This window comes from Cetorhinus maximus, chromosome 29 (assembly GCF_964194155.1).
Source record: "Cetorhinus maximus chromosome 29, sCetMax3.hap1.1, whole genome shotgun sequence".
Lineage (NCBI taxonomy): Eukaryota > Metazoa > Chordata > Chondrichthyes > Lamniformes > Cetorhinidae > Cetorhinus > Cetorhinus maximus.
The window spans coordinates 14,635,996-14,663,901 of NC_135907.1; the positions used below are offsets into that span (position 1 = coordinate 14,635,996).

At 45.0% G+C, this 27,906-nt stretch overlaps 1 protein-coding gene across 3 annotated transcripts in view; it reads left to right on the forward strand.

Moving 5' to 3' along the window:
* Positions 1-434: 434 nt before the first annotated feature.
* Positions 435-27,906, forward strand: part of LOC144669275 (casein kinase I) — a 72,058-nt gene continuing 44,586 nt past the window's right edge. The window contains exons 1-2 of one of the 3 annotated variants that reach the window (XM_078531605.1): positions 435-568; positions 24,512-24,599. In XM_078531605.1, coding sequence (XP_078387731.1) covers positions 449-568; positions 24,512-24,599 — 208 coding nt within the window. In that variant the 5' untranslated portion in view covers positions 435-448. Of the gene's footprint in view, positions 569-24,013; positions 24,036-24,108; positions 24,187-24,509; positions 24,600-27,906 lie in introns of those variants that run through there. The other 2 variants (XM_078531607.1, XM_078531606.1) reach the window with 2 other exon arrangements.

The following is a 27,906-nucleotide window of genomic DNA, read 5'->3' on the forward strand; positions in this document are numbered from 1 at the left end:
TGCCCACAGCCATTTCCATAAAAAAAGCAAAGTCATAGATGTTACCATATGGAAGGAGACCGTTCAGCCCCTCTGTGCTTGTGCCAACTCTTTAAAGGAGATATCTAATTAGTCCCACTCCCCTACTCTTTCTCCACAGCCCCACTATTTATTTAATTCCCTTATGTGAAGCTATAGAGGTGTTTAGGCAGTGATGGTGGAGACAGGGAGAACTTCTCTACTCTTCAAGCCTTGTTTCAGGCTCTTGTTAGAGTAGAGAGCAAGTCAATGGGGCCCACAATGTAATAACATCTCTACAGCACTGCACCAAAGTCTGTATTATGCATTCAAGTTTTGTGGTGGGGCTTGAACCTACAACCTTATGACTCAAAGGTAACACAGCTACCATTGAGCTAATTGGCATGCAGTACCAGCTCATCCAGTCACGGGGAGGAGTTTACTTCTATAGATGCTGCTAATGGCTGCAGCCGTTTGCTGCTCTCTTCTGTGCTTTGATGTGGCCAGCCAGGGCCGGGAGGAAGGAAAGAAGCAAAGAAAAACGTTTGAGGCTGTAGAGAAGATGGGACAGGTAATATTAAACAGGAAAGAAGTCTGCTCTATGTGAAAACAGAATTGTGTACCTTGAGTGAGTGGTGCTAAGAAAACCAAAACGAAAACCAAGTACTTCAGATGCTGGAAATCAAAAGTAGAAACTGAAACTTGCTGGAAACTCTCAGCAGGTCAGGCAGCATCTGTGGAGAGAGAAACAGTGTTAACATTTCAAGTCCAAAGGCTATCGACATGAAATGTTAACTCTGCCTCTCTCTCTCTCTCCATATTTCCAGCCTGTTCTATTTTTATTGCTGAGAAAACGGATTGGCCTATTGGATATGAAATGAGCATGATGAAGCCAGGAATCAGGACTGGCATCATTTATATTCCATTGGAATGTTTTCAATTATCTTCTCATGTAATGCATAGAATGAACTGCCACCAAAATATTATTGTGTTTCTCTGATGTGCTCAGACTAGAAAGACGTGTTCCAAGATGTCCAAACACTATTATTGAATACAACATGTTCAGTGATGTCAGCTGTAGCTCAGGGAGTAGTCCTCATGTCTCTATATCCGAAGGCTACAGGTTCAAGTCCCATTTGAATGCACAAGTTCGAAGCTGGCATTCCAGTCCAGTTCTGAGGAAGTACTGTGCTGTCAGAGGTGCTACATTTCAGATGTTATGTCTGCCCCCTCAGGTTGTCATAAAAGATCCCATGGCACTATTCCATAATAGTAGCATTATGGAATAATCCCAGTGTCTTGGCCAATATTTATTCCTCAACAAAAAAGCAGATTATCTGGCTGTTATCACATTGCTATTTGTGGGAGATTGCTGTGTACAAATTGGCATTTGCTACTTTACCTCAGTTGGCTTTAAAGCACTTGGATCATCCTGTGGTTGTGAATGGTGCTATATAAATGCAAGTCTTTCTTTTCTTTCTCTGATCATAACTTCACAAAGAAATACTATATTAAGTGAGGGGCGTCCTCAATCCAGTAACAAACTGGCAGCAAGTTGTGTCACAGCAACACATTACATCAGACAAGTGGTGTATATCTCAGGCACATTTAAAAGCTGGGCTGGAATTTGATTATGGAGAGAGGTGATTGATTGTGGTTATTTGAAATATTTTAAGTATATTTATCAGCTGCGTGCACAATCAGGAATTAAAAGTTAATGTGTAGGCGGGAACCCTGACAGGCAATGAGGGACGTGGGAAGCTTTCAGGTAATTTCTTGTTGCTACGTAAGATGAATGTATGGGCATTTAACCCAAGCCTCAGGATGTTTATTTCCTAATAAAGGGACCAAAATAAATTAAAAGAGAAATTAAAATAAAATAAAAGCAACCCCCTTCCCCCACACTGGCTTAGTTCGTGTCACAGGTAAAATATCCAGACTAGAAGGGAAGATGGTGGAGTCTTGGTAATCCCAAGGTCTAGGCCTGGGGCCATGGGTTCAAATCCCACCATGGCAGCTGGTGGAATTTAAATTCAATTAATACATCTGGAATTGAAAAGCTAATCTCAGTAATGGTGACCACGACAACTATCATCGATTGTCATAACAATCCATCTTGTTCACTAACGCCCCTTTAGGGAAGGAAATCTGCCATTTTTACCTGGTCTGACCTACAGACTCCCAGCAATGTGGTTGTCTCTTAACTGCCTTCTGAAATGACTGAGCAAGCCACTCAGTTCAAGGGCAATTAGGGATGGGTCAACCAGGAAGAATAAGCAGAATGATTTCAGGTAAAGCCCCATCTGTGAAAATATGTGCATTTTTTTGCTGATACAAGTCATACTCTGAACTGAATTGCCAGCTAGCTAAACCACTTGAGAGAGAAAGAAACAGAGGGATGGGCAGAAAGGGTTAGATGAAGAAGGGTATGGGGAGGCTCATATGGAGCACAAACATCAGCATAGACCAGCTGGGCTGAATCACCTGATTCTGGGCTGTAATTCCCATGAAAGTTCCACAGTAGCTAGGTGAGGGGAAGGTCATGTATTGACTTTTTAAAAATTTAAATATGATGGGATAGATTTTTTTTTCTTGCTTGCAAGGGCAGTAATCTGTCAGAGTGTATCACCCGTTCTAGAACCTGCTCGTTCTCATTCCAGTGATTTGAATGGAATGAAAATCAAGCTGTTTCTAAATAACTGGCAGGCAGTCCATCTTGCCATATCATTGCCCAAGTGATAGAGACAATCATCTATACCATTATCTTCTTTAAAATCCACTGTATCTATTTCTTACAGAAAAAGGGGGCAGAGAGAAAACTGGGACAAAAGTCATAGAGAAAGAGATCCAAGGATGGTAATGGCAGAAAGTGTGTGTGTGGGAGAGAGAGTGTGTGTGGGTGAATGAGAGAGAGAAGGAGACAAAGGGTGAGGAGAGAGGGAGGGAAACTGTGTCTGTGGGAGAGAGAGTGAGTGCAAGTAAATAAGAGTGAGGGGAACAATGGGTGAGAGAAGAAGGAAGGACAGATAGTAGAAAGTGAGAGAAAAAAGGAGGGCCAGAGACAATGAGAGCCGGAAACATGTAAACAGTTACCAGAAGGGAGACACGTTTTTAATGAGAAATGTTCAAACGTACCATAGGAAATCAATTAGTTAAAATTTAAAATGGGGGAGACAACGAAGAATTTGGGCAACAAGTCATGCAGAATTAGTGAGAAAAAAGGCAACTAAGTTGTACTTGCATGTTAATTCTATAGGATCAGAATTGCAGAAATAATAACTTTATATTGATGTGGTTTATGACTGTAAAAAACATTGTTTCAGTGTCCTACCCTGTGTGTGTGTATGTGTACTGAAAGCTTACTACACCACCTGGCCCTGACCTTAGAGATATTCAAATTGGGAGTCCCTGGTCACTTGACAGTCAGAGGTCATTGGAATTCTACTAATTCCCTGAAATGACATTGTAATGACACTGTTGGAGGTGCCTTCTTTCAGTTGAGGCTTTAAACCGAAGGCCCATCTTCCCTCAAGTGGATGTGTAAGATCCCATGGCACTATAGCAAAGAAGAGCAAGGGAGTTCCCAATCTCCTGGCTAATATCCACTCCTCAACCATCACTAGAAAACCACGACTCCTTATCAAATTCACAGCTATGGGAGCTTGCCATCTTCCGCTTTATCTGGAGGTCGAAAATGGATCGTGTCTGCAGGGACGCGATGTACAAGCCTCTAGATAAAGGGGGAAAAAACGTGCCCAACATCGCCCTCATACTGATGGCCACCTTTGTGTGTGGCTGCATCAAGCGGTGCGTAGACCCTCAGTACGCAAACACCAAGTGTCACTACGTGCTGAGGTTCTACCTGTCCCCGGTGTTGCGAAGGATGGGTCTGGCCACGCTGCCGCGGAACGCTCCAAGTAGTTGGACCGTGCCGTACCACCTGTCCCTGGTGGAAAAATTTATGCAGAAAAACACCTTTGACCACAAGTCCATCAGGCAGTGGTCAGCACGTAACGTCCTAGAGGCCCTGAGGGAAAAGGAGAGGGTGGACCCTGTGGGATGGTTCCCCGAGCAGACTGTCAAAGTCATTTGGCAGAATGCCTCATCGCCAGAACTTTCCAACAAGCACCAAGACGTAGCTTGGCTGGTGGTGAGAAAGGCCCTCCCCGTCAGATCCTTCCTACACGCCAGGAGTCTCACCCCCTCTGCACGTTGCCCTCGAGGTGGCTGTGGTGGGGAAGAGACCGTTGTTCACCTCCTTGTGGATTGTGCCTTTGCAAAGAAAGTCTGGAGAGAGATGCAGTGGTTGCTGTCGAGGTTCATCCCGAGCAGTTCTGTGACACAGGACTCTGTGCTCTACGGGCTGTTCCCAGGGACACACACCGAGACAAACATCGACTGCAGCTGGAGGATCATCAACTCGGTGAAAGACGCGCTTTGGTCGGCCCGAAACTTGTTGGTCTTCCAGCACAAAGAGTTGTCCCCGACCGATTGTTGCGGACTGGCACAATCCAAAGTCCAGGACTACGTGCTGAGGGACGCACTAAAGCTTGGGGCAGCTGCCGCAAAGGCGCAATGGGGAAGGGTCGCTGTCTAAGACCTTTCTACCACAGCGCACCGAGAGACTGGGAACTGTTTAGAGCCCCTCGGGCTGTACAGATCAAAATGAAAGGCTGTAAATGATTGTAATATTGTTTGTACTGATGCACCTGGTGATACATTTTGTAAAATTTTAACCTGGATTGTACCCTTGTAATGTTGTTTTTGAAATGGTTTTGAATGTGATTGAAGATTTTTTATGAATAAAGTATATTTTTACAAAAAAAAAAAGCTATGGGAGCTTGCCGTGTGCAAATTGGCGTTGCATTCCCTACATTACAACGACAAATATGCTTCAAAAGTAGTTGATTGGCTGTAAAGCACATTGGGGCATCCTGAGGTTGTGAAAGGTGCTAAATCAATACTACTTTCTTTCGCTTAGAACTTCTTTGATTGTCTTCAGTTCTGTGATTCTGAGTGAACTCTAGGAAAGTGGGAGGGCATAGCCTAAAAATTAAAGCCAAAGCATTCAGGACTGCAATTAGAAAATACTTCTACACACAAAGGCAGGCATATGGAATTCTTTTCCACTAAACACAATTGATGTAAGATCAATTGTTAGTTTTAGAACTCAGATTGTAACAACATTTGACCTGTAAGCAATAGAGTAAGAAAAATTTGTAATTATCTAGGAATCTGTAACTGTTTTTAAGACTATTTGAAAAGGACTTTTAAGAGTTTGCATCAATTGTAAAGGGATCAAATGTAATTTTCTTGAATATTAAGAAATACTGGTCCATGTGACCTGGCAATCCTCAACCTAGAAGCCATGCCCACAGGAAGGAAGTTAAGATAGTAGCCGTGTGGCCAGCCACAAAGGAGAGCTACAAGCAGAGGAGCTGAAGGGGTGAAGGCACAGCTGCAGGCACAGAGAACAGAGATAGAAAGAGGAAAACAGAACTCTTGTGAGGATAAGAAGCAAATCACTCTCAGGAAGAGGTCAGTTTTTCTGTTTGGCAGAAAGGGAGACAGGAGGCAATGTGTGAGCTGGCTAAAAAGGTCTAAAACCTGGAAAGCTGTGTAAATAGCTCTGAGATGCCAAAGAGCTAGGTGTTTTCCCAGAAGTGGCCAAACCATGAACCGGGGTGTTATTGATTGGTCGGTTGGAAAGGAACTCTAGAAAACTACACCATCAGGACTGTCATGATCCGAGGGAGAAGTGTGTAGAAGTGTGCCTTGCTGATGAGAATTGTACTTGTGAAAACTCGGAGGTGAAAGCTATTGTCGGATAGAACTCCTGACCTCCCTGCATGAACAAAGAACAACATTTCTGTGGAACTGTGTAACTATGTAGTGCCTGTGGGGAATGTTGCAGGTGCTTGTGGATGCATAAGACATATCCTTTTTGTATTGACTATTTAAAGTGAAATTTCATTTGAAGTATCATTTGTCTGTTGATTCATGTGTAATTTGCATTGGCCCTGATTCATGTAAAAGTTACAAAAAGTTGAACCCTGTTGGTAATTTCTTCATTTGAGGTCATTAATAAATTTGGTTATTTTGGCTTAAGGCTCCCCCCTCAGGGGTTATAGCAAGATTCACTGGTTTTTATTAACCAGAGTTATTGGAGATACGGGGCAAAGGTGGGTTATATGGCGTTAATTTGCAGAACACTGAATGGTGAAACAGCTCTGAGGGGCTGGATGGCCACCTCCTGTCCCTGTGTTCCTAAACTGCCAGCCATCATTGTTGCCAATGTCCCAAGTCGGAGAGAGAAAAGTGATCCCGTACGAAAGAAAATTCCGTACGTGATGTATTCCAAAAGCACACGTACATGGCAGAATATAACTCTCTGGCAGTGTAAAACTCTGTAATAGCTTAGGGCAAGATGACCTAACAGCTCCCCATTGTGAATCGCGTGACATCGTTTAACTTTGGTAAAGATGTCACAATATGATGCTCATCAATCTACTCGCACACCATCATGTTCAGGCTGCTGCCCAGCCTCTCCAGCTCCTTAACCAGATTCGCCACCACTGTCAAGGATAAAGATGGCACGGTTTGTAAACTCCAAAGTCCCACTGTATGTTGTGTGAAATAGAAAATGCACAGAGCTGGTTTTTGCTAAGTGTGGCATAAATGCCGGGTTCAGATAAAAGTCATGAGCTGTTTCCATGTCGTTCCTGTACTTTGTGAAATCAGTTGAAGCCCAAGACTATGATACAGGCGTCTATGCATGAGGGCTTGTAAACACTCAGCGCTTTATTTCAAAATCACACCATGCCATTGAGGGAATCCCTTTTACTGGAATTACTTACAACTGGGCTCCACTTTGTTGTTTATTTCAAAAAGTGTAAGAGAGCCCCTCAATCGCTCAGTTCGTCGATGCACCACCCAACATAAGCACCGAAGGTGTGTCATTCAGTTCTTCCAACATATTCTAGCGTACAATGGCTGAGCTAATATTTTCTTTCATGGGATGTGGGCATCACGGGCAAAGCCAGCACTTGTTACCCATTCCTAACTGCCCTTGAGAAGGTGGCGATGAGCCGCCTTCTTGAACCACTGCAGTCTATGTAGATAGTAGGTACACCCACGTTGCCGTTAGGGAGCTTCAGAATTTTGACCCAGTGACTGAAGGAACGGTGATATATTTTCAAGTGAGGATGGTGTGTGGCTTGGAGGGGAACTTCCAGGTAGTGGTGTTCCCATGCATCTGCTGCCCTTGTCCTTCTAGATGGTAGAGGTAACGGGTTTAGAAGGAGCTGCGCAGGAGCCTTGGTGAGTTGCTGCGGTGCATCTTGTAGATGATACACACTGCTGCCACTGTGCATCATTGGTGGACAGAGTGAATGTTGAAGGCGGTGGGTAGGGTGCCAATCAAGTGGGCTGCTTTGTCCTGGATGTCCAGCTTCTTGACTGTTGTTGGAGCTGCAATCCAGGCCTGAGAAGAGTATTCCATCACATTCCTGATTTGTGCCTTGTAGGTGGTGGACAGACTTTGGGGAGTCAGGAGAGAGTTACTCTCCACAGCCTCTGACCTGCTCTTGTAGCCACAGTATTTATATGGCTGATCCGGTTCATTCAGTTTCTGGTGGTTGATAATGATGTTGATAATGAGGGATTCATTGATGGTAATGCCATTGAATGCCATGGGGAGATGGTTAGATTCTCTCTTGTTGGAGATGGCCATTGCCAGGCACGTGTGAAGAGATGTTCCTTGCCATCATCCCTTCATGGCCTGACTCTAATTTCAAGGTGGTACCCCTCTGTTCTGGATTCCCCCCCCCACCGGAGGAAATAGTTTTTTTCCTATCCACAATATAGGACCATGGTTTCATGGTCTCAACAGGGCCCGAAATGGAGGCAGGGCTGGGAGAAAATGGCAGCTGGGTCCTGGCTCCACAAGTCCCGCCTCCATTCCTGGCACCAACTATTTACACCAGTACGGGAAAGGGGGTGGGTCATGACCCCTGGCTGCCTGTTGTTTAAAGTTGCTGGCAACACTTTAGAGCTGGCTCGGTCAGATCCCTTGCGATCTTCATGGTGGAGGCCATGACCAGGAAGGCCTCCTGATTTACATCTGATGAGTGAGTTCATGACCTTTGACCTGGAGGCAGGGAAAGTGTTTCCTGCTTTACAATTCACCTGGAAATGTTGTAACCTGGGGATGTACCTGTATCGCTCATAATCAGAGCTGGCAAGGGTTAGGATGCAAAATGTAAGGTTAGGTGAGGGTGGGTATGGGGAGATGGTGGAGGGAGGGGTGAAGTGTGCCAGGGAGTGAAGGTGGGCATAGGGGTGAAGGGTGGGGTGAAGAGGATAAGGGAGCATAAGGTGGGTACGAAAGGTAAAGAGTCTAAGGGGGTGAGGCTGGGTGGGGGAGGGGTGAAGAATGCAAAGGAGTAGGGGTGATGGTGGATATGATTGGGTGGAGGGAGGGGTGAAGAGTGTAAGGGGGTGAGGGTGGGTATAGGGGGTGAAGAGTGCGAAGGGGAGGGGGCGATGATGGATATGATGGGTTGGAGGGAGGGGTGAAGAGTGTAAGGCAGTGAGGTTTGGTCGGGGATGAAGAGTGTCGGGGGTGAGGGTGTCTATGGGAGGGTGAAGAGTGTAAGGGGGTGAGACAGGGTATGGGGGGTGAAGCGTAAGAGGGTGAGGGTGGGTATAGGAGGATGAGTGTAAGGGGGTTAGGGTAGGTATGGGGGTGAAGTGTAAGGGGGTGAGGGTGGGTATGGAAGGGTTAAGAGTATAAGAGGGTGGGAAGGGGTGGAGAGTAGGGTGAAGCGTGGGTGGGGGGTGAAGAGTGTTAGGGAGTGAGGGTGTGTATTGGGGGGGGTGAAGGGTGGTAAGTTTGGCATAAAAACGACCTGCATTGCTTTCTTTATTGTTTCAAACAGCTGATATTATCAGTATCAACCCCGTCACTATCTCTGGGCCCATTTCCACTTTCCCCCTGCCTTGGAGGTAGGGTGGGGTGGGGGAGGCCCATCTCCAACCCAGGCCCACCCCCCTGACACGAAAATGGGGCTCATGGACTCCGGGACAGAGGCAGGATCACGGAGTTGGGAAAATTCCACAAAAATCCAAGCATTAGTCTGTCTTCAGATTAGGAAATTTAAGGACTTAAATACAATAGAGTGCTGGTTGTAGCACAGAGGGAGGCCACTCAGCCCATCGTGTCCATGCCAGCTCTCTGCAAGGGCAACTCAGCTAGCCCTTTTCCATGGAGTCCTGCAATTTTTTTTCTTTTGAATGCCATGATTGAACCTGCCTTCACCACACTCTCAGGCAGTGCATTCCAGATCCTAACCACTCCCTGTGTAAAAATAAAAAGGTTTTGTCTCACATCACCTTTGGTTCTTTCGCCATTCGCTTTAAATTGGTGCCCTCTAGTTCTCGACCCTTCTGCCAATGGGGACGGTTTTTCCCTGGTCTGCTCTGTCCCAGACCTCTCCTGATTTTGAACACCTCTGTCGAATCTCCTCTCTTTCTTCTCCTCTCCAAGGAGAACAGCCCCAGCTTCTCCAGTCTGGTCTCATTTGAGTGGCAGCGGGATGAGCTGTGATGGAATCCAGGGTCCATTCGCCCTGAGAGGGAACTATGAGTCTGGGTCGCTATTTCTGCTCACTATCCTGTTGACATGCAAATTTTCCTCAACTGAAACCCTTCCTCTCATTGTAAAATACCCTGCTGATGTTTGCTGTCTCACACACACGTGAAGTATAGCCACTTCGGAATTGGAAACTGCATTACTCGGGAGCCTATTATAATCTTTATATAAAACTGAATTGTACACCACACTGCAGAACATAAGACCTGGCTGACACTCCAGTGGAGCACTGAGGTGCCATCTTTCAGATAAAACATTAAAACCGAGGCCTCACCTACCCTGCGAGGTGAATTTAAAAGATCCCCTGACATTATTTCGAAGAAGAACGGGCATGTTCTCCCTGACCAATATTAATCCCTCAACTAACAGCATTAAGAAGGATGTCATGATCTAATTGCCGTCTGTGGGAGCTTGTGGTGCGCTGACTGGCTGACATCCTATATTACAACAGTGACTACACTTCAAACATTTGGCTGTAACATGGTTTGGGACGTCCAGAGGTCATAAAAGGGGCTATATCAATGCAAATTCTTTCTTTTTCTTTATGGAGGCATTGAATGGTACAGCATAGGAGGAGGCCATTCGGCCCATTATGCTGGTGATGGCTCTTGAAAAGAGCTATCCAATTAGTCCTATTCCCCTGCAAATATTTCCCCATCTATTTAATTTATGACTTAGTTCCTGAAAGAGCCCCATTTGTAGTCAATATTAACTTCCTTTTTGCCTCGATGATGTGTCATAGGTAGAGCAGGGGAGGGAGAGAAGATTTTTGGAATTTGCCCTTCTCTTCTCTCAGTGCTTTGAATGGTGTGGCAGTTTCTTTATGTTGTCCTGGGCATGTCAGGGGCTCCTGATGAAACCATACGAGGAACCCAATAAGCTCTTAGGAGTTATGCTATTGCCGCCGGATTGAGTTTCCCTGACAGTCTGCCCGGGAAATGGGTAGATAAATCTCTAAGCCTTTAATAAATGGTTGTGGCGGGAAACCATTCCGGGTATTTGAATTTTTCTTGTACGCTGGGAGAAAGTTCCTCTGTTTTTAACTGGATTAACTGGTCAGCTACTGTTGTGGGATCTTGCTGTGCACAGATTGGTTGCTGTGCCTGACCATATGACCATAGAGGCTGAATTTTTAGAATGGGTTGTGAAGTTTGGTGGCAGGTCCTGAGGTCATGCTCAGGCACTTTATAAATGCTTCTTAATTATTTCCTGACCTGTTCTCAGCCAAGGTTACCAGTTGAGGGCAATTAGCATCAACTGACTAAAGAGGAGGGAGAGAGATCAGCCAGATTTCCCGTTCAATATTGCAACCCTGTGACCCACTCCCTGCCGTGTGTGGCAATTAGTTAAGGATCGGACCAGGCTCCATATCTTTGCAATCTTCTTCAGCTCCACAACCCTCCGAGATACCTGTGCTCTTGTGCATCCCCAATTTTAATTGCCTCACCATTGGCGGCCGTGACTTTAGTTCCCTAGGCCCTAAGCTCTGGAATTCCCTCCCTACATCTCTCCGCTTCTCTAACTTTCCCCCCTTTAAGACGGTCCTTAAAACCCACCTCTTTGACCACCTTTTTGGTCAGCTGACCTAATATCTCCTCACGTGGCCATACTTTTTTTGTACAATGCTCGTGCGCAGCAGCTTCAGGCGTTCTATTTTGTTAAAGGCACTATGCATAAGTTGTTGTTGTAAGTTGTTGTTGACGGTGGTAGCGCACAGCTTGCCAGCAATGTACTGCCTAAGCTTGTGCGTTTGGCTTGTGGGTGAGATACCAGAGGATATTGAGCACTTGTGGAATCAGTGCCTTCAGGGGAGGGAGAAGGTGGGGGAGGAAGAACAGAAACGTAATTTTTATTTTGTGTTTTTAGATATATTTAGGCCTGCGCATGCTGCTGTGTAAATTCATTCGTGGGCTTTTTTTCTCTCTCTCCCTCTCTCCTTGGTTACAGCACCTGAGCAAAACAAGTTTGACCTAAATGAGGCCATTGCTCAGGTGTGAATTCCCAGGTCTATGAGTTCATCTCCCTTTCTCCTTCTCCGATCTGCGCACAGTGTTAGCTGCACACCAACTTTCTTTTTGGCCCTTGCCTAGTGACACAAACAATAACACGATTGCCCAGAAGTACGAGGAATCGATAGACAAGGGAAAATGCAGGCCTGATAAGAAAGCCTCCACCTCTCAAGGAGCGTAATAAATACTTTACAAATTGATTTGTGTCATAACCACAATTCTCCCTTGATGGAGAATTCTAGAACCAGGGGACCTAGATTCAAGATAAGTGGCAGAAGGTGTAGGGGGGACACGAGGAAGAACTTTTTTACGCAGAGGGTGGTGGGTGTCTGGAATTCGCTGCCCAAGTTGGTGGTAGAGGCAGAAACTTTAAACTCTTTTAAAAAATACCTGGATCTGCACCTAAAGTGCTGTAAGCTGCAGGGCTATGGGCCGGGTGCAGGAAGGTGGGATTAGAAAGGGCACCTGGGTGTCCTTGGGCTGGCATGGACAAGATGGGCCGAATGGCCTCCTTCTGTGCTGTAACTTTTCTATGGTTAACACAAGAGAAACCTTCGGATTAAAATTTCTAGTCTTGCAGGCGTTCACTTTATTAAATATCATGCGGAAGAATGTTGAATTTTAAGTTTTCACATTCTAAATTATAGGTTTAAATTGAAATAGGAAATAGTCAAATTGAAATCAAGACCTCTTACACCTCATCCTAATTTAACTTGGTTTTAATTCATTAATGGAATAACGGCATCACTGAAAAGACCAACGTTTATTGCCCTATAGAAGAATGTAGTAACATGGTAGCCATTTAGCCTGTCTGGCAACTATGTGACTTGCTAGGCCATTTCAAAGGGCAGTTGAGAGTCAACCACATTGCTGTGGATCTGAAATCACATTTAGTCCAGACTGGGTAAGGACAACAGCTTTCCTTCCCTCAGGGACACTAGTGAACCAAATGAATTTTACCACAGTCCAGTAGTTTTATGATCATTGTTACTAGCTTTTATTCCAGATTTTTTAAATTAATTAAATTTCCCAGTAACCAAGGTGGGATTTGAACTCATCTCTCTGTATTGATTAGTCCAAGCCTCTAATTTATGAGTCCAGTAACATAACCACTATGATATTGTACCCTTAAAATCTGGCTCCTGATTTAACTCATTCTTTCCCATATCCTCATACTCAATACCTTTCTTTCTCATCCCTATGTTCTTCAATCCAACTGTAGTGTCAAGTAATCACTATATTCTCATGTTCTGCTCTGCCCTGTGACCTTTGACTTGTCACCTTGTTTTTTTCTTTGTTCTTTCATTGGATATGAGCGTCACTGGCTAGGCCAGCATTTGTTGCCCTTCCCTAATTGCCCTGGAGAAGATGTTTGTGAGCCACCTTCTTGAACCGCTGGTGTAGGTGCACCCACAGTGCTGTTAGGGAGGGAGTTCCGGGTTTTTGACCAGCGACAGTGAAGGAACGGCGATATATTTCCAAGTCCGGATGGCGTGTAGCTTGGAGGGGAAGTTGCAGGTGGAGGTGTTCCCATGGATCTGCTGCCCTTGTCCTTCTAGGTGGTTGAGGCTGCGAATTTGGAAGGTGCAGTCGAAGGAGCTTTGGTGAGTTGCTGCCGTGCATCTTGTAGGTGGTACACACTGCTGCCACTGTGCGTCGATGGTGGAAGGAGTGGAGGTTGAAGGTGGTGGAGGGGTGCCAATCAAGCAGGTTGCTTTGACATGCATGGTGTCGAGCTTCTCAAGTGTTATTGGAGCTGCACTCATCCATTTCTTAGTGACATAACCAAAAAAAAGTCCATTACAGTCCCAAAGTTGACTTCAACATCATTAAAGGTGAAGCTCAGTGCTCACTGAGTGCTAGGATAGATCCTGATCTCTACTCACTGTATCGTCAGTCAGTCAGTGACAGTCCTCTTGTGTACCCCATGTGTTGGGCCTTCTCCACCAAGGGCAGCCGCCATCTGGAATTAGAATGAAATGAAGAGGAAAATCTCAAGTAGAGGTATTTTGCCTTTCATTTCTTTTACTCCTTTGATAAAAGTGCCTCCAGGATAAGGTATCATGGGGACGCATAACCCTGTGAAATCTCATCCAATTTCCGTTCTTCGGGTAGGAACCCAGTCAAGAGGTTTTGCTAGGTTATTTGACCAAAACTAAGTACTATGGCCATTTGCAACAACAACAACTTGCATATATATAGCACCTTTGATGTAGTAAACTTGAGCTCATCCAAAAAGCTGCTGCCCAGATCCTAACTCGCATCAGCTCTTCCATCATCCCCTGTGCTCACTGAACCAAATTAGCTCCTGGTTAAGCAACGCCTCAATTCTAAATTTCTCACTCTTATTTTCAAATCCCTCCACGGCCTCACCCCTCCCTGTCTCTGCCACTTCCACCAGCCCTGCAACCCTCTGAGATACATTCCCCTCTTCCAATTCTGGCCTTTGGAGTGTCATTGATATTAATCACGCCACCATGCCTTCAGCTGCCCAGGCCCTAAGCTCTGGAATTCCCTCCATAATCATCGCCTCCCCACTATCTCTCTCTTTCCTCCTTTAAGACAGCCCTTAAAATCTACCTCTTTGACCAAGCTTTTGGTCATCAAATGTGACTTGGCGTCAAAGTTTGCTTTTGCCCTACGAAGAACCTAGGAATGGGTTACTAAGTGAAAGGCGCTACATAAACACAAGTTACTGTTGTAAAAGATCCCAAGCTTTCACGGGAGTTTGAAACTGAGGAGATATGAGGGCAGGTGACCAAAGGAGGTAGGTTTAGAAGCTCTACAATGGAACATGTACACTGCATTGGGGTTTGTTTGTCTTTGGTGGCCCTTGCAGGAGTGCTCCTAAGACCAGGAACACTTAGGTCAACTATTCCTTGTTGAGATAAACTTTCTTGGCAGACACGACACAGTGGACTGGGACTATCATGGCCTACTGGACTCAGTGCTGCATCATGTGGTGCAAAGAATCACTGAGGCTCTCTTATTTCTCTGATGCCTTGTTCATGGGTTCTCACTTCTTCCTCAAGTGGACATCATTCAGAGGAAGACCATTGTTGCCTGACACTTTACACTGTATAATCTGCGTTATAACATAATTGTATTTTGCGGAAAAGAAATTCATGTTGCCAAAGTTTGCACTCATCAGGACAAATGCAAGAATGCCAAATTTCAAACAATCACAATTTGTATTGCAGGTATGTTATTCAAAATCTGGCTGTCTGAAAACTTGGATTGTCTGAAAACTGGACATTTTTCACTCGGGATATCTGGGTGCTGCACCCAAATAGAGCAAGCGTGGGAATGAAGAGGCCATTCTCAGGCTGATCCCAGAGGAGAGAATCAGTGAGCGTTGTGCTTTAAGATCTGCCTCTTTAAGATCCAGCGCTTTAAGATCTGCATCCCTCCCCTCCCCTCCCCACCTACCACCGTGCCCTCCATAATCTGACACAGAGCTGCCTGTTCCAGCAGTGGGATAGCGCAGGGATTCACTCCCTAAGGGTCTGCAGCAGCCCCGTAGAACTCATTGTTAGTCAGGATGGTGGAGCTTTGTTACATATCCTGTGCACAGATTTCCAACGTAATAAAATATTAGTGGACTCATCTGCCTGTGTTTGTAAATAACCCTCCTGGGAACAGAACTGGGCCCATTAATTCCTTCCAACCAAAACCGGGATCTATTTCTTTTCAGTAAATCCTGCGAGCGGGTCACAGGAGCAGGGGGTAGACTCTGCTGAGCAGCAATGAGCCTCCAGCAATGCCGCCCAATCCAACGGCAGATAATCCAGGAGAATCTGAAACCTGGCTTGGCCTCTGCCCCCAGGGTGCCAGATTTTGGATCTCGGACTTGTACAGGAGACAAGGGCGCTGATTGGTCGGCAAGTCAACTCAGAATGGCTGAGGCATTGCCACCGATGATGTAACGGGGAACTATAGGCTCCCCCAAGCTCCCAGGTAGCTCAACAAAGGTGCAAAACTTGAACGTGCTTCTTTTCCTGCAGACAGCGGGTCCCTGCGTATGAATGTATGGCGCTTCTAGCAGGTATAAATGAGCCACATTACGAGCTTGACTGATTGTCATAAACTGGTTGTTAGTGAGTTCAAGCCCCCCAGCACCCTCTGGATGAAATAAATTACTTCTCAACTTCTCTTCTAATCTTTTCACCAATTACTTTAAATGTATGCCCACTGGTTATTGACCTCTCTGCCAAGGGTCCTTCCTGTCTATTTTATTCCAACCCCTCAGAATTTTATATAACTCAATTAAATCTCTCTCTTCAGTTTCCTCGCTTCCAAAATTTACAAAAAAAACACAACCCCAGTCTATCCAATCTTTCCTCATGGCTAAAATTCGGATGAGTCATTTTAACAATGGAAGAAGGCTCTATCTTCACACACCAACTGCAAGGATAGGCATAGGCCCAGCATCCTGCAACTTAGTAAAACACTTCACAGTTGGGGTAGAAGCAAGAAATTGTGATGATTTTGCCTCTTCTGTGTGTGTGTACGTGTGTGTGTGTGTTTTTTTAAGATTTAATTTGATTTCTTCCTTCCCTGTGGCCAACCTCCTAAGTGTTTTCTCCTTTAGTCAGCTGAATAGACAAGTGCAGCAACGGAGTGCTCGATCTCCAGCATAGAAACATAGAAAAGAGGAGCAGGAGTAGGCCATTCGGCCCTTCGAGCCTGCTCCGCCATGCATTATGATCATGGCTGATCATCCAACTCAATAGCCTGCTCCCGCTTTCTCCCCATATCCTTTGATCCCTTTCGCCCCAAGAGCTATATCTAACTCCTTCTTGAAAACATATTATATTTTGGCCTCAACTACTTTCTGTGGTAGCGAATTCCATAGGCTCACCACTCTCTGGGTGAAGAAATTTCTCCTCATCTCAGTCCTAAATGGTCTACCCCGTATCCTCAGACTGTGACCCCTGGTTCTGGACTCCCTCACCATCGGGAACATCCTTCCTGCATCTACCCTGTCTGGACCTGTTAGAATTTCATAGGTTTCTATGAGATCCCCCCTCATTCTTCTGAATTCCAGCGAATATAATCCTAATCGATTCAATCTCTCCTCATATGTCAGTCCCGCCATCCCAGGATTCAGCCTGGTAAACCTTCGCTGCACTCACTCTATAGCAAGAACATCCTTCCTCAGATAAAGAGACCAAAACTGCGCACAATATTCCAGGTATGGTCTCACCAAGGCCCTGTATAATTGCAGCAAGACATCCCTGCTCCTGTACTCGAATCCTCTCGCTATGAAGGCCAACATATCATTTGCTTTCTTTACCACCTGCTGCACCTGCATGCTTACCTTCAGCGACTGGTGTACGAGGACACCCAGATCCCGTTGCACATTCTCCTCTCTCAATTTATAGCCATTCAGATAATAATCTGCCTTCCTGTTTTTGCTACCAAAGTGGATAACCTCACATTTATCCACATTATACTGTATGTGCCATGCATTTGCCCACTCACTCAGCTTGTCCAAATCACACTGAAGCATCTCTGTATCCTCCTTATAGCTCACCCTCCCTCCCAGGTTTGTGTCATCTGCAAATTTGGAGATATTACATTTAGTTCCTTCATCTAAATCATTAATATATATTGTGAATAGCTGGAGTCCCAGCACCAATACCTGCGGTACCCCACTAGTCACTGCCTGCCATTCGGAAAAGGACCCATTTATTCCTACTCTTTGTTTCCTGTCTGCCAACCAGTTTTCTATCCATCTCAATACACTACCTCCAATCCCATGCGCTTTAATTTTACACACTAATCTTTTATGTGGGACTTTGTCGAAAGTCTTCTGAAAGTCCAAATAAACCACATCCGCTGGCTCCCCCTCATCAACTCTACTAGTTACACCCCCAAAAAATTCCAGTAGATTTGTCAAGCATGATTTCCCTTTCGTAAATCCATGCTGACTCTGTCCGATTCTGCCACTGTTTTCCAAGTGGTCAGCTATTAAATCTTTTATAAGGGACTCTAGAATTTTCCCCACTACAAACATCAGGCTGACTGGTCTATAATTCCCTGTTTTCTCTCTACCTCCCTTTTTAAATAGTGGGGTTACATTAGTTACCCTCCAATCTGTAGGAACTGACCCAGAGTCTATAGAATCTCGGAAGATAACCACCAATGCATCCACTATTTCTAGGGCCACTTCCTTAAGTTCTCTGGGGTGTAAATAATCAGGCCCTGGGGATTTATTGGCCTTCAATCCCATCAATTTCTCCAACTCCATTTCCCTACTAATACTGATTTTTTTCAGTTCCTCCCTCTCACTAAACCCTGTGTTCTCCAACATTTCTGGTGTGTTATTTGTGTCCTCCTTTGTGAAGACAGAACCAAAGTATGTATTTAGTTGGTCAGCCATTTCTTTGTTCTCCATTATAAATTCCCCTGTTTCTGACTGTAAGGGACCTAGATTTGTCTTCATCAATCTTTTTCTCTTCACATACCTATAGAAACTTTTACAGTCAGTTTTTATGTTCCCCGCAAGCTTACTCTTGTACTCTATTTTCCCCTTCTTAATCATTCCCTTGGTCCTCCTTTGCTGAATTCTAAATTGCTCCCAACCCTCAGGTCTGTTGTATTTTCTGGTCAATCTATATGCCTCTTCCTTGAATCTAATACTACCTCTAATTTCCCTTGTAAGCCATAGTTTGGCCACCTTTCCTATTTTACTTTTGCGCCAGACAGGAATAAACAATTGCTGCAGTTCACCCATGCGCTCTTTGAACATTTGCCATTGCCTATCCACTGTCATCCCTTTAAGTAAAGTTTCCCAATCAATCATAGCCAACTCGCGCCTCATACCATCAGTTTCCTTTATTTGGATTCAGGGCCCTAGTCTCAGAATCAACTACGTCACTCTCCATCTTGATGAAGAATTCTATCATATTATGGTCGCTCGTCCCCAAGGGGCCTCACACAACTAGATTGCCAATTATTCCCTTCTCGTTACACAATACCCAGTCTAGGATGGCCTGTTCTCTAGTTGGTTCCTCAGCGTATTGTTCCAGAAAACCATCCCGTATACACTCCAGGAATTCCTCCTCTATGGCATTATTATTAATTTGATTTGCCCAGTCTATATGCAGATTAAAATCACCCATAATTCCAGATGTTCCTTTATTGCATGTGTCTCTAATTTCCTGTTTAATGCCATTCCCAACATCACCACTACAGTTTGGGGGTCTATATACAACCCCCACTAACGTTTTTTGCCCCTTAGTGTTTCTCTGCCCTACCCATACAGATTCCACATAGTCGGAGCTAATATCTTTCCTCGCTATTGCGTTAATTTCCTCTTTAACCAGCAATGCAACTCCACCACCTTTTCCTTTTTGTCTGTCCTTCCCAAATACTGAATACCCCTGGATGTTCAGTTCCCATCCCTAGTCATCCTGCAGCCGTGTCTCCGTAATCCCGACCATATCATACCTGTTTACATCTATTTGCGTGGTTAATTCACCCACTTTATTGTGAATGCTCCTTGCGTTAAGGCACAAAGCCTTAAGGCTTGTCTTTTTAACATTACTTGTCCCGTTCCCACTATTTTTCACTGAGACCCTGTTTGATTCTTGCCCTTGATTTCTCTGCCTGTCACTTCTCTTATTCCCCTTTCTGTCTTTTGTTCTTGCCCTTGATTCCCCCTCCTCTGACTCCTTGCATAGGTTCTCATCCCCCTGCCATTTTAGTTTCAACCCTCCCCAACCACTCTAGCAAATGTTCCCCCTAGGACATCAGTCCCGGTCCTGCCCAGGTGTAACCCGTCCAGTTTGTACTGGTCCCACCTCCCCCAGAACCGGTCCCAATGTCCCAGGAATCTGAAACCCTCCCCCTCACACCTTCTCTTCAGCCATGTATTCATCTGATATATCCTGCTATTTCTACTCTGACTAGCATCTGGCACTGGTAGTAATCCTGAGATCACTACCTTTGAGGTCCTATTTTCAACTTACTTCCTAACTCCCTATATTCTGCTTTTAGGACCTCATCCCATTTTTTTACCTACGTCGTTTGTACCAGTATGTACCACGACCACTGGCTGTACACCCTCCCCCTTCAGAGTGTCCGGTAGCCGCTCTGAGACAGCCTTGACCCAAGCACCAGGGAGGCAACATACCATCCTGGAGTCTCGCTTGTGGCCACAGAATCTGTGCTTTATCAGATGGCTGGAGCAAAAACTGACAGCACCATGTAGAAAGAAACATTTTGTTGGCTGGACCTCACACAGGAGTGTTGCCGACATCTGTGTAGCGAGACTTAGAGCAGCATGTGCCTACTGTCGGGATAAAATCTTGACCATATGTAGTGTGCTTGTTGGGGAGTGAACTTGATTGAAGGGAGCAGGGAAAAAGAACAAGACGCCCTGGAAAACGTCTCATGACCGAATGGCCAGGAAAACCACCACAGCAAATGAATCTCAGAAAGCCGAGGAAAACAGCTCTGTTTCCTCCAGGCATCACTGCTGGGTTCAGCTCAGTTGGTAAAACCCTCACGCTCCTGAGTCAGAAGAAGGAGGGTTCATGTCCCACTCCAAACACTTGGCTGGTCCCAAGTCTTGGCTGACATCTCAGTGCAAAACTGAGGAGGGTGCTGCCTTATAGGTGAGACATTCGATATCTGCCCTCTCAGATCCCATGGCACAGTTCAAAGAAGGGTGAAGTTCTCCCTAGTGTCCCGACCAATATTTATCCCTCAATCAACATCAATGAAATGGATGATCTGGTGATTATCACATTGCTGTTTGTGGGAGCTTGCTGTGCACAAATTGGCTGCTGTTTTTCCTATATTACGACAGTGACCACACTTCAGAAGTACTTGAATGGTGGTAAAGCACTTCAGGAACACCCTGAGGTTTTGAAAGGTGCTATATAAATGCAAGTTTGTCCTTTTTTGCCAATGTGCAGTTCCACAGTCATTGGGCTGCTTTCCTCCTTTAAGACGCCCGTTAAAATCTGCCTCTTTAATCAAGCTTTTGGTCATCTCCTTCTGTGACTTGGTATCAAAAGTTTGCTTTTGCCCTGAGGAGAACCTTGGAATGTTTTGTGAAAGGCACTACATAAACACAAGTTGTTGTTGTCAAATGTGATTGCTTCAGTTGCTGTGGGTCCTGCTGAGTGCTGCTTTTAATTTATGATTTGTAGCATTTTTTGTTTTATTTATTTTTACTGGCAGAAGGGTCGGCAACCAAAGGACACAGGTTTAGGATAATGGGCAAATGAACCAGAGGGGAGAAAGGAAGTTTTGTTGCACAACAAGTTGACATGATCTGGAACACACTGCCGGGAAATGCAGTGAAAGCAGCAACTTTAAAAAGGGAATTGGATGTACACTCAAACGGAAATTTTTGCAGGGCTGAGGGGCAAGGGTGGGACGTGGGACAGATTGGATAGCTCCTACAAAGGGCTAGGTACAATGGGCAGAATGGCCTCTCTCCGTGCTGCATGATTCTGTAGGCTCTTTAAGCTATTCATACTGCCTGCTTCTTTGGCCAAGTTCCTTCTTAAACCCAGCACTGCCAAGGACATTTAATGAGCACTCATGCCGTTGCAGTTCCAGAGATCATGCGCTGCCCCTCAAAATAATTTTAACAACTGCTGGAGCACTCCATGTGTAGTAAAGACATGGATTTTCCACAGAGGAAAATAAAAAAAAACAGAGGCGGGATGAGTGGGAAAGGGTGAAATTGGAGCAAAGAGCTGGGTCAAATTCACGGTGAGATGGAAAGTGTTTTAATGGTCTTGAAATGAGCAATAATACATTAAATTTATCAGCGACGTGGTAGGATGGTGTATAAATGCAGATCTTTTTTACTTTCCTCCATGTAACATTAACAGTTTCTCTTTGTCAAGTGCCTTGAGACATTGTGCCATATTCAAAGCATTATGGGGGGGTTGGTGGCATAATGATAATGGCACAGAAGCAAAATACTGCAGGTGCTGGAAATCTGAAACAAAAACAGAAAATGCTGGAAAAACTCAGCAGGTCTAACAGCATCTGTGGAGAGAAAAACAGAGTTAACGTTTCGAGTCCGTATGACTCTTCTTCTCCAGAGGGAGCAGTAATGGGACATATAAAGAAACAAAAGATGTCTAGAGGAGGTGTGAATGGTAGGACAGCTCTGTCGAAATGCAAAGTGAAGCAAATGAGAGGGAAAAAATCCAAACTAGCAAAGAAACATGAAATAAAATGGGGGCAGAGGTGATGATCTAAATTTGTTGAAGTCAGTGTTGATTCCAGAAGGCTGTAAATTGCCCAGTTGAAAGATGCGGTACTGCTCCTTGAGTTTATGTTGAGCTTTATCGGGACACAGCGGCAGACCAAGGACCGAGAGGTCAGAGTGGGACCAATGTGGAGAATTAAAATGGCAGGCAAAGTATTCCTTTCCTTCTGTTCTAACTATCACCCTCCTCCACCTTTACTGGCTCAAAACGTGCTCTAATTTGAAATAAAAATACAGAAAATGCTGGAAACACTCAGCAAGTCAGACAGCATCTGTGGAGACAGAACAAGAGTTAACATTCCTGGGCTGTGACCTTTCATCAGGACTCACTAATACAAAACCAAAATATTACGAAAGCATGGACCTGAAGCAATAACTCCGTTTCTCTCTCATTTTTTGTTTTTATTTCAGATTTCCAGCAACCGCAGTATTTTAAAAAAATATTTGTTTTTGAGACGCAGGTGCCCCTGGCAAGGCCAGCACTTATTGTCCATCCCCAATTGCCCTTGAGGACGGTTAAGAGTCAACCACGTTGCTGTGGGTCTGGAGGCACATCTAGGCAAGACCGGGTAAGGACAGCAGTTTTCCTTCCCTAAAGGACATTAGTGAACCAGATGGGTTTTTATGATACAGGAGCAGAAAATGCTGGAAAACTCTGCAAGTCTGGCAGCATCTGTGGAGAGACAGAGTTAACATTTTGAGTCCAAAAGGACTCCTTCAGAACCCAGCATCCAGAGATTTTGCTTTTATTTTAGGGTTATGATCATTTTATGTTTAATGTTATTGAGACTAGCTTTTAATTCCAGATTTTATTATACGGACATACAAACTAGGAGCAGGAGTAGGCCACTTGACTCCTGAAGCTTGCTCCGCCATTCATAGCTGTAACCTCCCACCTATCCCGATAACCTTTCACCCTCTTGCTTATCAATAATCTATCTAGCTCTGCCTTAAAAATATTCAAAGACTCTGCTTCCACCGCCTTTTGAGGAAGAGAGTCCCAAAGACTCACAACCCCGAGAGAAAAAAATTCTCCTAATCTGTCTTAAATAGCCGACCCCTTATTTTTAAACGGTAACCCCTAGTTCTGGATTCTCCCACGAGGAAGCATCCTTTCCACATCCACCCTGTCAAGACCCCTCAGGATCTTAAAGGTTTCAATCAAGTTGCTGCTTACTCTTCTAAATTCCAGCGGATACAAGCCTAACCTGTCCAACCTTTCCTCATAAGACAACCCGCTCATTCCTGGCATTAGCCTAGTAAACCTCTGAACTGCTTCTGATTCATTCACATCCTTACTTAAATAAGGTGACCAATTCTGTACACAGTACTCCAGATATGGTCTCACCAGTGCCCTGAACAACTGAAGCATAACCTCCCTACTTTTGTAATCAATTCCCCTCGCAATAAACACTAACATTCTATTAGCTTTCCTAATCACTTGCTGTACCCGCATACTAGCCTTTTGTGATTCATGCACTAGGACACCCAGATGCCTCTGAATCTCAGAGCTCTGCAATCTCTCGCCATTGAAATAATATGCTTCCCTTTTGATTCTTCTGACCAAAATGAACAAATTTCACATTTGCCCACATTTTACTCCATTTGCCAGATCTTTGCCCACTCACTTAACCTGTATGTGCCTCCTTATGTCCTCTTCGCAACTTACTTTCCTACCTATCTTTGTGTCATCAGCAAATTTAGCAACTATACCTCAGTCCCTTCATTCAAGTCATTGATATAAATTGTAAAAAGTTGAGACCCAGCACTGATCCCTATGGTACACCACTCCTTACATCTTGCCAACCAGAAAAAGACCCATTTATGCTTACTCCCTGTTTCCTTTTAGCTAGTTAATCTTCAATCCATGCCAACGTGTTAATTCAATTTAAATTCCACTGGCTGCATGTCGAATTTTATCCCTTGTCCCAGGGCATTAGATTGGATTACTAGCCCAGTGACAGTACCACAATGCCAGCATCTCTCCAAGTATTTTGCTTTTGCTACCCAGATGATTATTAGTTGCTAGTGGCATTGGTGCAATTGCCACTGGGTCGGAGTTAGAACCCCCCCCCCCCCCCCAATCCATCCACACCCTGAAGCCCAGCTCGTTGCGAATTATGGCTGCGCAACGGTAATTGTTGCTTTAATTCTCCGCCCCGCCCTCCCGTGAGGTGGATGTCCATCCGGGTCCTGGCTCGCCCGCTTGACGTCAGCGGGGCAGGCTGGCCCTTGTAAATAATGGCGAGTCTCTGAGAGACGGGGTTTGCTGCGGAGAGCGGGGAGGTAGGTCGGCGCGGCAATCCCCTTCCATCCTCCCTCCCCCGGGCACGGGGGAACGCGGCAGCCGGCGGATCAGAGGCCCCGCTCCCCCTCCTTCGCCGGGGCGGGGGTATTGGCGACGATGGGCGTCGTTTTGCCCGTTAAATCGGCGGGGAAAGAAACCCTTGTCCTCTCACCCTCTCCCTCCCCCTCTCTCTCTCTTCAACCCCCCCTCCCCCATCTTTACATTATAAGCAATGGCTGCAGTTTGCAGTCACCAGGGGCTGGTTCCCAACAATCAAAAGAAGGCGCAAAAACTAACCTCATTTCTCTCTCTTTTAAACCCAGAGCAAAATAAAAATGGAGTTGAGAGTTGGGAACAAATACAGGCTGGGCAGGAAGATTGGCAGTGGCTCCTTTGGTGACATTTATCTGGGTAAGTTCTGTGCTTTATATATATATTTTTTTTTGGGGGGGGAAAAAAGACACCATCATCATGTCATGTTTTGAAGAGAGGTAAATCTTGCTTTTTTTTTTATTTTAAAAAAGAAAAATCAGTGGGTGAAGCTAGTTTTATTTATTTTGCTTTAAAAGCAATTTATAGTTTTTTCCCCCCCCTGGGTTGGTTGGGGGTTGTTTCATTTGTGGAGTGAATTTAATTTTTTTCCTGATTTTTTTTTTAAAAAAAAAATGGGTTTGTGGGGTTTTTTTATTTAACAACATCTGGGTTTTGGAATATTTTTGTTGCCTGTGCCTTCTAGTTTGATGTCCCGTTCTCTCCTCTCTTTTTTTATATATATATATATATAAATGGAAGCAGCTGTTAAAGTTGCTGTCGGTGTCTGTCGATGGCTGTTGTCAAGACTTGCCTTTTGATAATTAAACAGCAATGGGGCTCTCTCTCTCTCTCTCTCTCCGTGCGTGTCTCTCTCTCTCTCTCTCTCTGTGTGGATGTTACTTGGGTTGTCAGCATGCAAACGCGGGTGGGTATCAGAACCGCGGGGTGGGTGGATGTGTGGTGTTCACTTAGTCCTCTTTTGCGCCCCCCCTCCCCTGCTTCTCTTCCCCCCCACCCCCCCCCACTCCTGTCCCACCCAAGATTTCAGAATCAAAAACTAACCCCTGACCCCTCTCGAGTTAGCGATGCCCCTGCTCTGCGGCCTGTGTCTCTGCAGAGTCCTGGTCCCAAGACTGGATTGGCCGCCAAAACCCTTCTTGATAAGATCATCCTCAGCTTTGTTTCAAGCTCCAGAGTATCCTCCTTAAAAGTGGAAGGAATATGAACAAGGCTCGTTGTGTTGATAAATTGTTCTCTTACCAGATTTTTTTTTCTTTAGTTTATGAAGACCGTCCATTGCAGCGCTGATGTGAAGATCACAAAGCAGGGTCTGCCTGCCCTGCTGCGCCACTCGTAAGGTGTCAGTTATAAAGCCTGTCATGCTAGACCCTTGTGCGCTCCATTGGAGAGGAGGTGGCTCCAGCAGACTTTTGCCCATGGTACAGGCAGGGACTGGGTTTCCCTGTGGTTGGGCAAATCAAAGGTGCCTGTGGTCATTCTCCCTGTGGTTTGGACTGGGGCCACTTTGGCAAGGTTGTTCCAATTATTGACATAGGCTAAATGGCTTTAACAAGCAAAGAGACCTTTTGCTATAGGCTGCTATTGGTGATTAAAACTGATTTTCTTCCAACTTTCCTCCTTAAAATGCATTTGTTAGGAATACTCCCGAACAAAAGTAGTTTCTGCTGATTTTCCTTCCCCTTAATTGTGTCAATGAAGTGTGAATTTTGAGTTAGTCAGATTAACATGTGTAGAATAAAGTCTACATCCTGCAAGTTTGAGACTTGTTTCCTCTGTTTTCTGACTATATAATTGATTGTTAATACACAAGCTGTTGACAGCCTGATATGTTCTAATAGCTCAGATTTATTTTTAATACGTAAAGCACTGGAATTGTTTTTTTTTAAATATTAAAAGCATCCCTTTCCTTAAGTGACATGCAAATTTGTAAAGCTGAGGGCAGGAGGCTTCAATTCTGGTGCTGCCTGATTTTCCAGCTCTGTCTGTTGTGATAGTGGGTAAGGCCTTGTGTTTGGTTCAAAGCTTTAGGAGCTGGCGATGGATGTTCTTGTTTGGTTGAGCAGGGCAGTTAAGCAAACGTCACATCAACCTGACTAAGTCAGAAATTTACTCTCCTTTGCTCTTGCCGTCAAGGCGTGATGCTTGGCTTTTCAAAAGCATTCGTGTCTTCTCACCGCCACCAAGAAAAGGCGTTAAAATTGCAAAGCAAAATATTGTGCTGTGCTGCTGTGATTTGCTCAAAGTCTCTTTTGACATTCCTTGACCCTTTTCTCCTCTTTGGGCAAGGGCTTCCTGTAGATTCACCTCTTGTCTGTGCTTACTTTTATTAACTATCCCGCTGGGAAAATGGGTGAGTTTGGAGCTGCCCCAAGGTGGTCATGTACCTTTTGATGCTTTGACAAGGCTCACAACGTAAACAGGGAGCACTTGGGAGAAATGCTGGAGGGTGTCAATGCTTATGGAACTGTACTCCAGCAGAGGGGTGGAGAAAAAGCAAGGCTGGAAAACTTAATTCCAGTGTTATGCTTGGGGTTTATTTAATGTGATTGGCGCCAACGTACAGCAAGAAAAATCAATTGTGCCAAGATTAAGAAAGACTTGCATTTAGATACCTTTCACAACTTTAAGACATTGCCAAGTGCTTTACAGCACAATCGCTGTTCTGTCAGAACTGCGGCAGCCAATTTACCAACAGCAGGGTCTTCCAGACAGCAATGTGACAATGAGCACATGATCATTCTCTTTATCATGTTGAATGAGGGATAGATATTGGCCAGGACATTTGGGAGAACTCCCCTCCTCTCTTCAGAATAGCGCCATGGGATCTTTTATGTCTACCCGTGAGGGCAGTTGGGACCTCGGTTTAGTGTTTCACCCAAAAGGTAGCACCTCTGACTGTGTGGCACTCCCTCTGCACTCTGCTGGCGTGTCAGCCTGGTTTATGTGCTCAAGTTTAAAGTGGGCCTTGAGCCCACAACTTTCAGACTCGGACTGTGAGCGCTGCCCACAGCTAATACCACGTCTGTCTGGTGGAATACTTTCACACATCGAATTGCTCATGGCCTCTGCCTGTCCTAGAGTAATCTAACTTGCTGGACTCCTCCAGGTGCCCAAGTTAGGACTAAATTCTCCACTTCTGTTTGTTTGCCACAATTGATTTCCACTAGTGGGAGTTTCTCACTTTTCAGTGATACTGAAATCATAGTGACAGCATTCGATCTGAGGTAGAACCTTGATTTGTAACTACCATTATTGGGTTGGGGGAGTGGATTGTTTTTGTGTGGGGGAGGGGGGGGCGGCGTGGAGAAACAGCTCTGTGATAATGACCAGATAATCTGCTTCAGGAATTGATATAGGTTGAGGGATAAAACGTTAGGCATAATACGAGTACTAGTAAAATCCAAATAGTCCCCCGACCTAGATGGTGCATTTTTGCTTTGGCCCTTCCCAGGTGCTTCTCCGAATGGATAGTTCAGGATTTGCACTAACAAGTTGTTCTCTTGCTAATTTTTTTTTGTTGCAAACATCATTGTGTCTGAATTGTTTTTTAGTTTTATTAAAACAAGGAAGGGGAAGGAAAAGAGGATTAGCACCTGCAGCTAAGAGAAGTAAAACTATTTTACTTGAGAGTTCTGTCCTATACAGAGTTGGGGGCAGGGTTCTG